This window comes from Podarcis cretensis, assembly GCF_951804945.1.
Source record: "Podarcis cretensis genome assembly, chromosome: 2".
Taxonomy (NCBI): domain Eukaryota; kingdom Metazoa; phylum Chordata; class Lepidosauria; order Squamata; family Lacertidae; genus Podarcis; species Podarcis cretensis.
The window spans coordinates 30,284,545-30,300,131 of record NC_137171.1 but is presented as its reverse complement, the minus strand read 5'-3'; the positions used below and the strand labels follow the sequence as shown (position 1 = coordinate 30,300,131).

The window sequence follows — 15,587 nt, the reverse complement described above, 5'->3', positions numbered from 1 at the left end:
ATCTACCTTTCTGGTTAACGTGGCAAGTTGACAAAAGTCCACTCACTTTGCCATGTTCTCTCATGACATGCCAAGGTAGGGCAGAAAGTCATTTTGACTGTTTTATGGCGAGCGCCCTAAGAGACTGCTATGGATGACTGGTGAGGAAGTTCTGCTGAGGCTCATCTATGTAAACATTTTGTGCAAGTCCTAACAGGGACCTTACAATCTGAAGATGGTGAATGCCAAATAAATTCATGCAACTCTTTGAAACGGACAGCCTACCTCTTAAGGAACATAATTCTCCTATGGAGGAAGTGTGTGGGAGACAGAATGAGAGCAACATTTTCTTGCTATCATCGTACTCCAATTGTTTATTCTATCCAGGATTTCTTAAGAAGTTATACCTGACCTTTAAGGCGCCGGGGCGTGGGGGGAAGGAGAGGGAATCCATGTTTTGATGCTATCGAAGGAGCAGCCTCTGTGTAGGTCTTTTTTTTTTTTTTTACAACCAATTACATATGTGCTAGTTGGATGATCATACATGTCAGGCATGACAGCGTTTGGCACCTCGCTCTGTTCCGCACCATTTAAGAACTGAAATCATCTGAAAACTAAAGCAGAGCAGAAGCTTGCCCATCGCATTCGAGTGCTTCCTTTGTGGGCTCTCAGCTAGCGAGTGAGAAAGAATTCCAGAGGTCATCTAATCCAAGAATGGAGAACCTATTGCAGCCAAAGTACCCCCTGCAGATTATGACCGGAGACCCGAAACAGCAACATATGCTTAGATTGCATGCACAATAACAGGGCCCCCAAGGACAACCAAAGTTGCAATAAATGTACTCAAAACCTCCTGTTGTTTTTGGAAAGGTTTATAATCCTTTGCAATGACTGCATGACACACAATTTTCCTTCCTTCGGCATACAGCCCCCAAAGAGCAACAGGTGCCCATCAGGTGTCCAGGCCCTCGCTCCTCCCCACTTTCCAGCTAGTCTTTGCAACCCAGACCCTAGGCTAGCTGCAGAACATCAAATGCACTTTCAACATATCCATTTAATATTTACATTCAAGCAATTCATAATAATTGGAAGCTTATAGTTTAGACATTTCTAGTAGCAGCAGTTTCTATAATAGCTTGTTTAGCTTTAGATAATGATTATTGTTATTATTATTAACTTTTTTTTTTTTGCACACTGAAAACAAGAATGCGTTGGACACAGTATCAAAAAATATATACCAGAGGGGAAGGGATGGTCCTGCAGTTTTATGAAAAGGAAAAGTAGGGGGGGAAACGAAAACCAGAAGTGGCTTTTAAAAAGGGACGAAAATGAAAATATTCTGATATAGCTTTTAATATATATATAATATATGTATTTAATATAATTATATATATATATAGGGCAAATCTAGGGAAACTCCATAAATCTAGTCTTTTCTTAATATTTCATTATATAAATACCTACAAATAAATATAATTGCGTGGCCCACCTTGGAGGGGAGGGGGGCTGCCTTCAGCTCAAACAATACATTTTCAGCAACACCACATACAAACGGGAGCAAGAACGACTCGACAAGTTAGCACTGTTAAAATATAATACTATGTAACTCTCCCGTCAAGTTAACTGGGAAGCTGCCACCCTGACTACCTCCTGGTGCACGAGGCCCAGGGAGGGTGGAGATGGCCCGCCCCCCCGGAGGAACCAACCAAAATGGAAGACCACCCTCTAGCAAAGGAGAATCGCCGCACCCCACCCTCCCTTCTTCTGGGGCACAGCGGGGGTCGTGGGCCACGTCTGATCTTGGGCGGGTGGCACCATAGAGTTACTCTCTGGGCAGAACAATACCTTAGAGGAGGAGGAGGAGGGATGAGGGGGTCATGTGTCAGGCTGCCCAGGGAGAGGGCCGAAGCCTGCGCCTCCTCACACTGTCACATATTCCTTAAAGGTCACAGTCAGGCAGTTCGCCGTCACATCCGTTATTATTATATTCCCAAAGAAAGGCTTGAACTCTTGCGCGGGCTCCTCCTCCTCTTCTTCCTCCACCTCAAAGTGTTCCACCGGTTTCGGAGGTTCTGGTGCCGGCGGGTCGGCCGGCGCCGGCAAAGTCTCTGGCTTAATGTGCACCAGGCCGGGCTCACTGTCCCCCCGCACCTTGACGCACCGCAAGTCTATGGGCTCGTCCAAGTCTGAGTCCAGCAGGATGACCTCGGGCTGGGAGGTGGGAAGCGCTCGGGCCTCGGGTCTCTCCGGGGTAGGAGGGCTGAGGCAGGTGGGGGCGCTGATGCTCCGGGAAGTGAGGCGCTTCTTGCCGCCCTCCTTGTCCCTGTGGGGTTCGGAGAGGCAGCGCTTGCGCGACCCACCGCAACTGGGCGAGAGGTTCAGCCCCACGCATGACGCAGCGGCAGCAGAGTTCTGTTCCTGCGGCCTGGAGTCCAGGGACCACGGGGCGAGGTTGGGCTTGGTGGTGAGCTGAAGGGGTTGCTGTTCAGGAATGGGCGGTTCTTTGCTAGAGGCTGTAGTCTTTTGGCAGTTGGTCCCATGCTCGGCAGGCATTTTACTTGCCTCTGCCCCCGATTTCCCTTGGGGGTCGCTGCCCAGCCATCTCTCCGCCCCGGGCTTTTTCCACGACTCCTGCCTCTCCTCGGAGGCCCCCCTCTTAGCAGTCCTGTCCTCAGCCACCCGCTTCTTGGGCGCTTCTCCAGATTTGATCTTCACGGCCTGCATGCCGTTCTCCATGTACTTGCTCATGACAATCACAATACGGCCGTTCTTGTTCTTGTTCTTGACGATCTTCATCTTGCCGCCAATCCCGTTGCTGGTCACGCCGTCCCGGGGAGGGGGCGGTGGGGGCGGCCCCGTGCCGCTGGAAAGGTTCTTCTCTGCGCCGTTCTTCCCTTCGGCACCCCCCAGGTTCTTCACGGGGTTCAGCAGGCTCTTGGCTGAGCCATGAGACCATTTGTCCATGTGGGACATCAAGGGGCTCTTGCTGTGGTCCAAGCACGCCTGCCCTTGCTGAGGCTCCTTGCTGCCCGGCTGGTAATGGGGCTCGTACATCTTGGGGTCTGGCTGGTAGTGGTGGTGTTTCTTGCTGTTCAGCTGGTAGTAGTATTTCCCTTTGCCGTGAGACTTGATGTTGCTCTCCTTGCCGTTGGGCTGGTACTGGTGGTGCTTCTTGCTGTTGAGTTCGTACTGGTGCTGCTGGCTTTTGCCAGAGCTGCCCAGGTCCAGCTTGGGCCTGTTCTCCACGGCAGGGTCTTGGAGGCCAGTGAGGACATTGGAACGGCGTGCAAAGGATGGCAGCTGCAAGGAGGAGGAGCAGGGAGGGGGTGGGGAAAACAGTCCATTAAGGGCTTTGAAAGAGAGAGGAGGGCAGCACATTTTACAAGCCTATTGAAACAGATCCTAGAAGACCCAGAACTTTTAACAGCAACAGTTTTTAAAGGATGCTCTAAACTGGCTGTTTTTGGACTACAAATCCCATCATCCCTGACCACTGGTCCTGCTAGCTAGGGATGATGGGAGTTGTAGTCCAAAAACAGCTGGGGACCCAAGTTTGGGGAAACCCTGTTCTAAAATGCCTAGTCCAACAACCTCATCCCACCTTTCCCCTAACTGGCTGAGATATAGGTGAAATTAGAGGCAACATTCTTTTAGTCAATGGTCCTTTGGAGCACAAGGGGGAAAGGATGTCTAAGAAACATATGTGGAAATCGGGGCAGGCTGGGGCAGGGACAACGCTGCTGTGAACAGCACTCCTTGGCTCCTGTTACATACTTCTTGCCAAGGCACAGGCATATTGCATTGTAGGTCTCCGCAAGTGAAGCAGGAAGTGTATTTCACAGCCAACTGGGCTACCAAACACAGAATGCAAGGTGGAAGAGAACACCTAAGAATTATCCTTCTGCTGATTCAAAGACTCCACCAATAAATCTCTTTTGCAGGGCACAGAGGGCTCAGTCATGGTCACCCACGACAGAGACCACATTTGCTGGGCCTTCTCAGAATATATTCCACACATGCTGGCAAAAGGACCTATGAAGTCACAGGATGGCCAGGGCTTCCTCTGCTATTTACAGTTAACAAGGCGTGTGTGTGTGTGTGTGTGTGTGTGTGTGTGTGTGTACAAACACACTGTCTCCCAGAGCATGATGAAACCAAGATGAAATTCTCTTCCCCTGGGAAAGGCACCAGACAAGGAAGCAGATATTTATTAATTAAACAAAAACAGAACAGGCGTTCAGAAAGCCTTTTAAAAAAATCAGCTTGCTCAGCAAGATTCCCATTTCAGGATTTGGCTAGATCTACTGTTACTGTCTTATCTCACTTTGAAAGTTAGGAGAGTAGAAAGCAGAGGAACTGATTGGATTTACCTGAACCACCAATGGCTTTGGTTTTGGTCCTCGTTTGCGGTACCCCATAAGTTGCTCCTGCCTCTCCCTGAAGAGAGATAAAAATCAATAGCGATGCAATTAGGAAACCTCTCTTCCAACAACACACCAAAGAGGACGAGAGAAAAATGTCCTTTACCACAAGATTAAGGCTGCAATCCTAAACACTCTTACTTGGGAGTAAGCCACACAGTGGGACTTCTAAGTAAGGAATCACAGAGCTAGGCAGCATTTTTACTGCAGAGCAGCAGCAGCAGGAGACTACAGCACTAAAGGCAACAAGACAAAATGCTAAAAGGTCACGGGAATTAACACAAGCCAGCAAGCACTGCTGCCTCGAGCCCCTACAGGGTATCAGTTATTCCAGCAGAGAGGGGCGAAATGCACACACAAGCAAAGGGTGGGAGAAAATTTCACACAGCACCGAAAAAAACACCTTTCATGCTTTGCACATGTAAATGCTAAGGCAGGGTAACAAGTGGAAGAACAAGTTAAAAAACAATAACCCAGAATACACAGAGTAACCCAATATGGGCATAAGAGATACTCCCTCCAAATTAGTATGCAACCCTGCACACTTTCCAGGGAATGAGCTCCACCGAATTCAGTCGGATTTACTCTTGAATATACATGTATAGGATTGCAGTTAGTGCAATACATGAAAATGCTCTGCATCTCTATCCCCAAGAAATTATCAAGATCTAGGAATTCATAGACAAGTAAATAAATAAAAATCTAGTTCTCATGGAGACCAGCATTTTCCGCAACCATGCAAAAAGGCATAGAAACGCAATAGCTTTTGAAACCAGCCAATCTGATATTTTGCAACAAAACAAGTCATTGAATTACTACGGCCAAGTCTCTCAGGGGGCCATTTTAGCACTTTAAATGGGGCTGAAACATCTATTCCAAGGCTGCTTTATCTTGGTTTGCCAACTAACCCACCATTTTGGTAGAAGTTTTAATTTAAAATGTCAAAACAAATACAGATGCTGCAATTCTAAGAACATTTGGGAGAAAGCAAGTCCTATGTAGATGACAGTCCAATCCTATCAATGTCTATTCAAAAGTAGGTTTCCTCTAGTTTGATGGGGCTTATTCCAAGAAAAGTAAAATGACACTCTAAGTTGAGCTTATTTCCAACGAAAAACACCTAAGGTTTTGCTTACAGCTTGGTCATAAAAACTCAACTGAAAACCATGGGGAAGGGGCTTACTTCTGAATAAACATGGTTAGGAAACCTGGGTGGAAACAATGACTGCTGACTTTTAAGCTTTTCTTTCTGCTCACACTACCCTCCCTGCCACAGGAGACATTCTTTACTGGGTCCCTTTTTGCTTATCTTAAGAAACCACCCATAAAATTAGCAATCTGCAAGGAGAGTGTAGCAGGGAGCAAATGTGCGCTGGCAGTTAAGGGAGATCTTGTGTAATGGCAAAAACATGTGGGCGCTGACAGCAAATCCTAAACAAAACGCATCCCAGGGGGGAGTCCAGGCAAGTCCCCACCCTCTTTGCACTTATTTCCCCCACGCTGGAGGTGCTTGGGTAACCAGCAGCCAACGTCCCACCCATCCCACGCGCTGCCTGCAGAGGAGATGGGAGTCACGAAACCAAACACACACAACGCGGCAAGAAAGCAGGAACTGCCCTGGATGCTAATCACCTCATTAGGATTCACATAATGCGCCCCTTCCCCCCACCGCTGCCTCGGAGGCCGCTCATGGACTGAAGAGGGAGGGGAGAACGTGCTCCAGGCGCCTGAACCGCGAAGTAACCAAATTATCGATCGAACGCGGGAAAGGGAGGGGCGGAGCCCGAGGAGGTGCAGCCCCCACCAGGGCCTGGCCGGAGCGGAGCAGGGGCAATGCAAAGCCCACAAGTAGCGCCGTTTCCAAGGTGTGCAGTTCAGGCACCTGGAGAAGCAACCTCTCTTTCTCCGCCGCCCCCCATATCCTGCAAGGCCCAGAGTCCTCAAGCTTAGGGCAGCTTGGCAGACGCACCGAGTGGTGACTGTGGTGTGGGGGGGGGGAATGCAAGTGCAAGACGTCGCCTCTTATTCCCCACGTTTACACTTCGGTTTGCGCCAAAATCCTAAGGGAAACGAGTCGCACGCAAAAAGCCAAGCCTATGGCAGCAGCAGCAGCAGCAGCAGCGCCGTATGCACTGGGATCGACCCAATCTCCCGCTGAGGCAGCCAGGGCTCGACGAGAGCTGCATTTTGCAGCCACACACACGACGTGGGAGGGGCTCTCTGCGAGAGGTTTCCGCAGCAGCGATTCTCCCCAGGCAGGCTCTCAGAAAATGCCAAGCGCAAGAGCGGCCGAGCTGGCAAGCAGCGCGCACACCCTCCGCCTCTCCCTTCCGTCACGTGCCAGCAGCAGCACCACCTTGCAACGACCGAGGCAAGGCAACTCGAGCGTCGTCCGGAAAGGAAGTCCCTGCGCTGCAGCGGCGAAGGGGTTAAAGCGGAGTTCCGTCACGCGCAGCGCCGCTTGCACAAGGCTGCCCCGCTCCCTGCGACCTGTGCTACTGCAGCAGCAGCAGCAGCAGCAAAGGAAAGGTCCTCGGCACTCCGCGACCCACCCCGGGACTACCCACCTCCCGCGCAAAAGCAGTGGCTGTTTCTAGGCTCCCCGCTCGTCCACCGAAAATAGATCTGGGTGTACAGCTCCTGACACAGACAGACAGGCAGAAAAACAGACATCCTCTTTGCTCCATAAGCTCTCACCTGTTCTGAAAGGCGATTAAGAGCCTGGGATCCAGGATGTTTTCCTCCGGCTCCCACGTGTTATACCTTGCAAAGGAAATGAGAGGAGGTTTTTATTTATTTATTTTAAATGCACACCACTTAGCTATACAGTGCAGTAATTCACATTTGTAGTTCTCGATGGGAGAGTTTAAACACACACACACACACACCAAGTTGCATGTTAAGGGGCCATTTTAGAGACTAGCCAAGTTAGCCGCCGCCCCCCTCCGGCTTCCCAAGACAGATTTCAAAGTGCGCATTCAGGACTCCAGCCGCTACAGGGAACTGGGGGATGGGCGGAGGGGCTGTAGACTGGGCGGGCGGAGCAGAGAATCTTGTTTATTTTGCGCGGTTATTATTCCGGAGGAATGCTATGCATGCGGCGGCGGGCCAAAAGCCCACCCCCCATTCCAAATCAGCCCCCTCCGCCGTCTCGGCATCCTACCCAATTCCAGCGCCTTTCCCGCCCCCGCCCCTCCTCGCAAGCTCTGTCATCCAGACCCCACGGAGCTTCCCAGCTCCCGCACGTCTCCTCTGATCCAGCAGAAGTAGCAGCACGGACCGAGGGACGGTCAAGTTCAATCGCAGTCCCCTCCCAGCCAGTAAGGCAGCACCCTGGTGACAGTGAGTGGCCGCCTTCCCCCGGGTCTCTCTCCCTCTCGGGCCACATTCGAGGATTTAAATCGGATCCTATTTAATGTATTATTTATTTATTTGTGGGGGTCCTCCCCCTTCTTCTCTCGCCCTCCCTTCCCTTCCTCGATCTCGGGTCTGCTCGGTTCTGCAATATGGAGCCTGCTTTCCAAAGGAGCCATTTTCTGCAACTGCTGAACATCAGTCGCCGCCTTTGCCTTCTCTCTCTCTCTCTCTCTCTCTGAAGCTGCTGGCTCTGCACCGCTTTGCCTCGTTTCTCTAGGCTGCCCCCCCCCCAAATTGCATGCACGTCCCCCCTCCTTTTTATGCATGCGTTAAAAAAAAACACAACAACCGAGGCATTTTCCGGATTGCTGGAGCATGCAAGCGGAGTGCAAGCCAGCAGACTCTGAAGCCCGCTCAAAGGTTCCCCCGTCGCCCTTCCCCAGGACTTACTTGGAGGACCATCCTCTCCATTTGACCAGATACTCCACTCGGCCCTGCAAATAAAATAAGGGGAGGGGGGAGGAATAAAAGACGTCAGTCTCCTGAAAGATTCCCCCCCACCACGCAGTCTGCAGACCAGCAGCCCTCCCCTCTCCGCCCTCCACCCTGGAGCTGCAAGGACCGTCGCTCGCTCACCTTCCGGATACGCTTCTTTTCGATGCTTTCCACCGCAAAGACATGCTCGCCCACCGTCGGCAGCTCCATTTTGGGTAGTGGGGGGCTGGGTGGGTGGAGGAGGGGAGCGTGAGATCGGGCGGGGGGAAACCCTAGGGCTGGGGTGTCTTGCAGTCAGACAGCGCTCTCCGGCTCTCCGCTCGCTTCGCCTTCCCAGACAACTGAGCTCCAGCCTCTTGCAGCAGCGCAACTCATGCAAATCATCGCAGGGACGTCACGGGGGGCGGGGAGCTCGCTGCCTGTCAAAGGGAAAAGCGGCCCGGGGATTGGCTCGGCGCCGTCGAGGGGCGGGAAAAGCGGGGGAGGGGAAACGGAGAGAATGTTAGGGAGGCGGGGGAGAAGGGGTTTCGATTTAATCCCCCCCTTGCATGCAGGCGGTGTGTGAGAGTAAGCGGGGGGGGGGGAGGGTCGACTGCTCCATTGCTCAGCAATCTACCCTAGTCAGCCCCCCCACCTAAAATTTTGAAATCCGCCCGTGTAAAAAAAAAACGTCTTCAGGGTGGTATTCAGTCTCTCTGGATAGCAGCACTGCAGGGGCAACTGTGCCCTTTGGCAAAGTCTTATGCAGGGAAGGAACCATTTTCGGGGACCAAACCGGAGGACTGAGGAGTTGGAAAGTAGCAACCCCCCCCCCCAAAAAAAACACCTTATTGATTTTTCTGACGGCTTCGTAGCGTCAGAAGCATAGGGGCTGATCCCCAAAGTTTTCCATTTATTTGCTGTGGGGTTTGTTCTGCAATGGGGTGAGGGTGGGGGAATGAGCTTTTTTAACACGACGGAACAAGCTTTAGATTAAAGGGGACCCGGCAAAGTCTTTATCTGGGAGAGAAGGGCAACCGGGGGCAAGGCGGTGGTGGGTGGGCGAGGTTTCAGCCACGTCAAACGTCAAATAAGATGAGCCGGTCCACTCCGGCCCTTGGGCAGCCTAGTCTCGCGACAGAAAAGTAGCTTCTCTTTGGAGAAGGAATGGCTTCTCCCGGTTTGCCGGATTTCAATTCTGATCTTGGTTCCCAGTCAGTCAATCCTTCAAAAATAAAATAAAAACTGGGACCCCTTTTCGAGATGGTCACCTAAGGCTTCCACTAAAGGTTTAGGAACCTTCAGTCTGTTTCTGCAGCGCGCATAAGGGCAGAAGTTGAACAATAAAAAAGGCAATGGAAACCTTCGCTGGAGTGGCAGGTGAGCGGGAGGAGCTGTGAGGGCGGAGAAAGTGCAGGGCACCCCCGAAAGCTGCGAGCGAGCTGGGGTTGGGGCCGTGCGAGCCCTCTGCTCTGAACCCCAGGGGGAGACTTCTGGGAAGCTCTGCAGCATGCAACCCTCGTCCCCGCAAGAGAGGGAACCGTCCAGGAGAGGTGGCATGATATAAACGGGGGAGGCGATGGGAGCTGGCCAGCTCTTGTTGGAATGGGGCGACGTGGAAGATGAGAAGTGGAGATGTTCAGAAGATGTGGACACACAGAGACACACACACACAGACAGACAGACAGACAGACAGACAGATAGACGGAGAAGCAGTCTCGCAACGGAGACAGACCCGCTGCCCAGATCCCGAAAAACTTCAGTGGATGGGCACAATATTATATTCCCCAAGTGTATGGGAAAGGGGCGAATCCCCCTTGTCAGTCGCCCCACAAGGTGGGCGGGAGAGAGGGCACCTTTTTCGGAAACTAGAGCCCAGCCCGATTGCTGCGATCGTGGCTTCCACCGGGAGAGTTTACCAGAGGCTGGACAGTTCCCCGCCTAACCGGAGCTCACACACGTGCGCAAAGTTGCCCAGTTTTTTTTTTTTTTGGGGGGGGGGCGGTTTCATGAGAAGGCGATCGACCCATATGACCCGAAGTGTCGTGCGCCTTAGGGGAGTACCTGATTTATTGTGGCGCGATGAGTTGGTGGCTTTCTTTTTTCGGGAACAGTCGATTTAATCAGCTGGCTTATATATATAGAGAGAGAGAGAGAGCTAGCCCCCCCCCCCGGCTATAATTCCTGCAGAGATCCTGTAGTGGGGCTCGGCGTGGCTAAGCGATGTTACAGCAGGAAAGCGCCAAGACCTCTGTCCACACGTGACGGCCGAGGTTCTGGGAGCTCATCGGGTCTGAGAAGAAGCGGATTAATCTCAGCAAAGGGGAGCATTTACCACGCGCATGGAATCGTCCTTCTTTCGCAGCCAATTGCGCGAGATGTTGCTGGAAACCGGAGCACCGGGGACGCGCTGGCGCTAAACTAGTGGGGGGGGGGGAGGGGAGGGGAAGGGGATGCCTGGCTTTCTACGATCTCCCAAATCTGCTTCGGCCAAACGGGTCCTTCGGAAAGGTGGCTGATGACACAGACGGGAGGATGCGTAAGCAGCCAGCTAGCCGGTCTATTCAGCACACCGTGGAAAGATGGTCGACCCAGATCGTTTTTTATTAATTAACCAGCAATAACCTTTCCTAAAAAAAAAAAAGGCGGGCCCTTAGAACTGTACATCAAGCCCTCTTCTCACCACGCCCCCTTCCTCTCCCTATATTTTCCACGTGCTGTTAGCGGGTGTGTTTTTTTAAGCAGCAAGTGAGCAATCTCATCTTCTCTCAGTTTCCCGCCAGTGCGCCCCCTACTGATGTCTGCAGGAAATTTAACGCCGCTTCAACCGAGCGGAATCTGCGAACTGCCCTGGAAGCGAGGAGCCCGATCCGCGGATCAGGAAATGGAGGGTGGGATGGGGGGAAGTTTGCATTTTCTGCATTTGGACAATACAAAAAATGCAATCGCTAGTCCCCAATCTATGCGCTACAGTTGATCCTATGGGGGCGGGGGCGGATACTGCATTCATAGGGACCTGCAAGATCCTATCCTGCTACTTTGCACTAATTCAGAAGAGCTTTCGCCTCTCGTTTCTGTACTGATCGAGGATGAGACTTTTCCTTTGCCACATACTATCCAACATACTAATGATATCCAATTACTATTCAACATACTACCAAGTGGGAGAAACCAGACCTCTTACAACACTTTATACCCGTGAACACTAAATTGCAGTTAGGATGTTTTAAATGGTTGATCCGGATCAAGAGTTCTTCGCAATACATTATTGGATTACGCGCCAATTTAAAAGCTGGGTGTGCGAGCTCTTTAAAAAGTAGGACATAATTCGGTAGGTCTGCTGCTGGTCTGGATCATTTTAGGATCCTCGGTTCTGCTGCTGAAGTGATTTTACCCAGTTTGAAAGGGGGGGGGGCTGTCAAATAGGTAGAAGAAGGAAAGAAGCTGTTTGACCAAGTGGAACATTCCTGTCCTCAACCTGAAACCAAAGACACAGCGGAGAGAGAGAGATTGGGAAAGAAAGAAAACAATTGACTCGGTGTAAGGATTGTAGCAGAGAGAATGCGCAAAACACCCACGCTCAAATCCCGCGTTGCAGAATCTCCAGAGCAAAACCGAATGAGGGACAGAGACAGACTCTAAACAAACGGATTGTCCCCCGATTTTGCAGCGTTTACCTCGTTAGAGCCCAAATTCCCTACCTTGCTTCTTTCCCAAAAACTTCATTCCACTCCGTTTATCCCACCTGGAATGAGTTTTCATTGGGCAGGCAATAGGGAATAGTTCGGAGAGAAACGGACGAATGACTTCCCCGCTTCTCCCATGCGCTTCCAATCGAAGCCCCACCGGACGCTGGCATTGTGTCATAACGACACACGACATGACGCAATAAAACACAGCGACCCTGAAGCTGGGAGACGCAGCCTGCGGGTGGCCGGAAGAGGGAAGCCGGCAGAACCACACCGAAGAGGGGAAAGGGGATTAAACAACCTGGAGACAATGAATAACAACCAGGGAAAAGTTCGGGGGGTTGTGTATTTTAAAAGCTGCGATAAACACACACCGGAAAAGAGATGATCGTCTGGAATAGGGTTTGCCAAGTACTGACGCCTTAAGGGTCTTTAAGAGTTGGCTAGAAGGGAGAATTTCTCCAGGTGCAGCTTCTCCTGCCACAAAGCACTGCAGCGACAGGAAAACTTGGGCCAGTACTTCATCCTTTGAAAGATGCAGATGCTCTCCTGGCTCAGGATCACCTGACAATAATAGCTTAAGCAGAGGGGTCGTGAAATAGCAGCTGTGGCATCTGCAGCAAGATGATACTATTATTAATTTGTATACCGCTTTTATGCCCAAAGGGCAGTTGGCTGCATCCATTTCTGGCTTTCTATGTTAGCCTGCGGAGGAAGAGTTTAGGATCCAGCGCGTTTTCCTTCTGTCCCCATTCGCCCCCCCCCCCCCACATGTCACCAATAAAGCAGTTTCCTGGGCAGGCGGGGAGATCTCTGCCTGAAGCCACGAACTCCATTCTGCCACTTCTCACCTGTATGTGGAAATAGACAGGAAAACGGAAAGCTCACACCAAAATCCCAAGGTCCAAAGAACCTTGATCATGCCAGGCATACATTACACGGACATCTAAAATCAGTCAGGAGAATTGCAGCTACCAATCGTTCTCTCACTCACACATATACACACACAGCGTCAGCAAACGGGCGCCTGGCTCTTTAAGGGGATATTATTACATTCAAAGGGGCCGCACAAACAAACTCTCCTCTCGACTTTTCTCTAAAGTGTACATTGGATTTCTTTAATCTGGGCTGTTGAGGAACTGAGGACCAAGTCCTAAACTGCGAACCAGGAATACCGAGCGAACCATTTTAGACACCAGAATCTGACTTGCACTAACCACTCCTGCTGCTGCGCTGAATTTTGGAGTAACCGATTGTAACCCGGGTGGTGGTGGTGAAGTCGGTTGGGCATTAGGTCGGTTGTAGGTTAACTTGGAGGAAGCCGGGCAGCGGATGGAGCCGACCTCCAGGATGGAAGCTGCGGGCTTGATTCTGTTGAACTCCCCCGGCACCTCCTTGGGGAGAAGTCCTTTGCTGCAAAGGCGTCTTTCCTGGAAGTGATTTGGGCTGGGGAAAGAAGAACCCATTTAATAGGTCAGGAATCTATTTTGGATTAAAAAGAGCGGAGGCACTCATTCAATGCTGGCGGCGTGTGATTCATGATAAACCCCAGGAAGTCTCGCCGGCCCACAGGGTTTTGGGTGTTCTGAAGGAGCTCCCTTTTTAAAAAGTTGGGGGGGGTTGAAATGAGTTAGGAAACGATCCCGAGGCGATCTCGAAGCTTTCCAGGAATTTCCGCGAGGACTCTGGAATCCCAGGATCATCTAAAAAAAAAAAAGAAAGTTCTTAAAGAGGTAGAGAATTTACGCGTTGGGAGGAGGCGGAAGAAGAAGAGGAAAAGGGAGAAATCCCCGTGCGTGTGCTGTTAATATTTCCTTTTCCCGCGGCGCTCCTCGCCCTTCCGGAACGGAAAGAGTTAAGCGTTTCCGTATGCAAATGAGGCCGGAGTTGGCAGCCACGTGTGTCGCTCGCGAGGGGGAGGAAAGCGAACGCCGATGGCTCGCTGCGCGCTCGGCTTCTGCAGGCGCCCGCTGGGACCAAGAGCGGCCGAGCAGCGGAGTGGCGGGGAAGGGCCGCGGGTCCCTCGCTTGTTCCCACAGCGTGGAAGGCTGGATTTTAATTTTCCCCCCAAATTAACCCCCGCTGCCCTTCCTCCCTCCCCCGGCAACAAGGCCCCTTCCTCGGAGCTTTGTTCCTTTTGTTATCCAAGACAGGCACCCAATCGTAAGGGTTGCACAGGGTCTCTACCCCAGCCAGTTCGTGGACGAAATCTACGATGATGCCTGACTGGCGGCGTTCACACGTGCGTGGTGTTCTTGACTCCGCGACTGCAACAGGCACGTGGGGACGCGCTCTCAGGACCTCTCTATGTCAGGAGGTTCGAGTTCAAAGGGGGAATCAAATTTAGACACTTGTCAAAAAATTATTTCCCCTTGTCTTTGTGCACGTCGAAACCAGGTGGGATACAGCCACAGTTCAGAACTGCAAAGTTAAAACGAAGAAGAGATGGGATTCGGGGGGGGGGGGGGAACAAACACATCTATTTGCCTTTTTTGTTAACTGATACCGATTTGGGCATATTTAAAGAGTTTAACGTGTTGGTGAGCCGGTGTAATGTCTACCCCGTTTCCCTTCTCATTGGCTGTGAAGTCGAACCCTGCCCACTTTGGGTGGGGGACTTTGGCTGGGCAGTCTCCGGACCATAGTGGGAACCTGGAGTCTGCCACTTGTTCTTATTTAGGAGCAAGTTTTTTGGGGGAAGGATTGCTCCCAAGCTGTTACTGGTGGGGGAGCACAGTACAGATGCACAATTAGTGTTATCGTTACTATTACTAATGATAATATGGAAAAATCATGATTATGTATTCAATTTATATTACTGTCTCTTCTTTTTCTCTTCTTTAGGAGATGGCAGCCATTTTGTGTTAGGTGACTTATTTCCTTGAGTAGAGTAAAAAGTTGCTCCTGATGCCTGGGGTAGACAGGAAACTGTTCTTATGCCTTGAATAAACCTCCATTATTATCATTTTTACCATTAAGGGTGCATGCCTTAGCTAGAAATATGCCAATTGAGGAGCCATAAAATGATAGCTGTTATGCCAACGTTGAAATATATTCCACTCCCAGCACAAATAGAGGAGTGCTGGGCCTGTCAATAAGGAACTGTAGAACTGGGGGGAATTTTTCGGTGAAGGATAAAAGAGAAAAGTTGTGTACCTCTAATAGGGACAACCTTTTGTTGTTTTCTAACTAAACAGAAATTCAATGAAAGAAAAGTGAAGCACAAATGAAAGTTAAATTTAAACACTTAAAAATACTTTTTTTGGCGGGGGTAATTTAATTCTTTATTGACAAAGCACACACTTGCACTAGCTCCTAAGGTGCACTGAACACACACACATGCTTCTGACAACTAAGTAGGTAGCATCCCCTCTTCCTTTTTACTTAAAAATACTTTTTAATACAAAAGCTGAAATCTTTAGAACAAAACAAATGACTCCAGGAAGAAGACAATAGAGGGGGTGAGGGATGACACTGCTACGCAATAAAACACAAAAGCCCAGAACAAACTGAGCTGTTAGAAAGGCCTTTGATGAAGTTCTTTATTTTGTTAGGTAATTGTAGAAGCAGCACATAAGAACATTCACAAACACACAGGGTGGAGGATGTGGGGAGGAGGAAAAGTGAGAGACTGTTTGGATCCCTTGGCTATTTTGGAATACATACA

General features: G+C 50.6%; 1 protein-coding gene across 2 annotated transcripts; it reads right to left on the bottom strand.

Annotated features, from left to right (window-relative positions):
- Nucleotides 1–835: 835 nt before the first annotated feature.
- Nucleotides 836–12,081, bottom strand: CBX4 (chromobox 4). 2 transcript variants are annotated; one of them, XM_079965498.1, is made up of 6 exons: nucleotides 11,933–12,067; nucleotides 8,394–8,671; nucleotides 8,208–8,251; nucleotides 7,098–7,163; nucleotides 4,350–4,416; nucleotides 836–3,279 (listed from the first exon to the last, which is right to left on the bottom strand). In XM_079965498.1, exons 2-6 carry the CDS (start codon nucleotides 8,460–8,462, stop codon nucleotides 1,900–1,902), a joined length of 1,626 nt encoding a protein of 541 aa, XP_079821624.1. In that variant the 5' UTR covers nucleotides 8,463–8,671; nucleotides 11,933–12,067; the 3' UTR covers nucleotides 836–1,899. The 2 variants fall into 2 exon arrangements, with proteins under 2 accessions (XP_079821624.1, XP_079821625.1); XM_079965499.1 differs by lacking the exon at nucleotides 8,394–8,671 and having other exon boundaries at nucleotides 11,933–12,081.
- Between the last annotated feature and the right edge of the window lie 3,506 nt (nucleotides 12,082–15,587).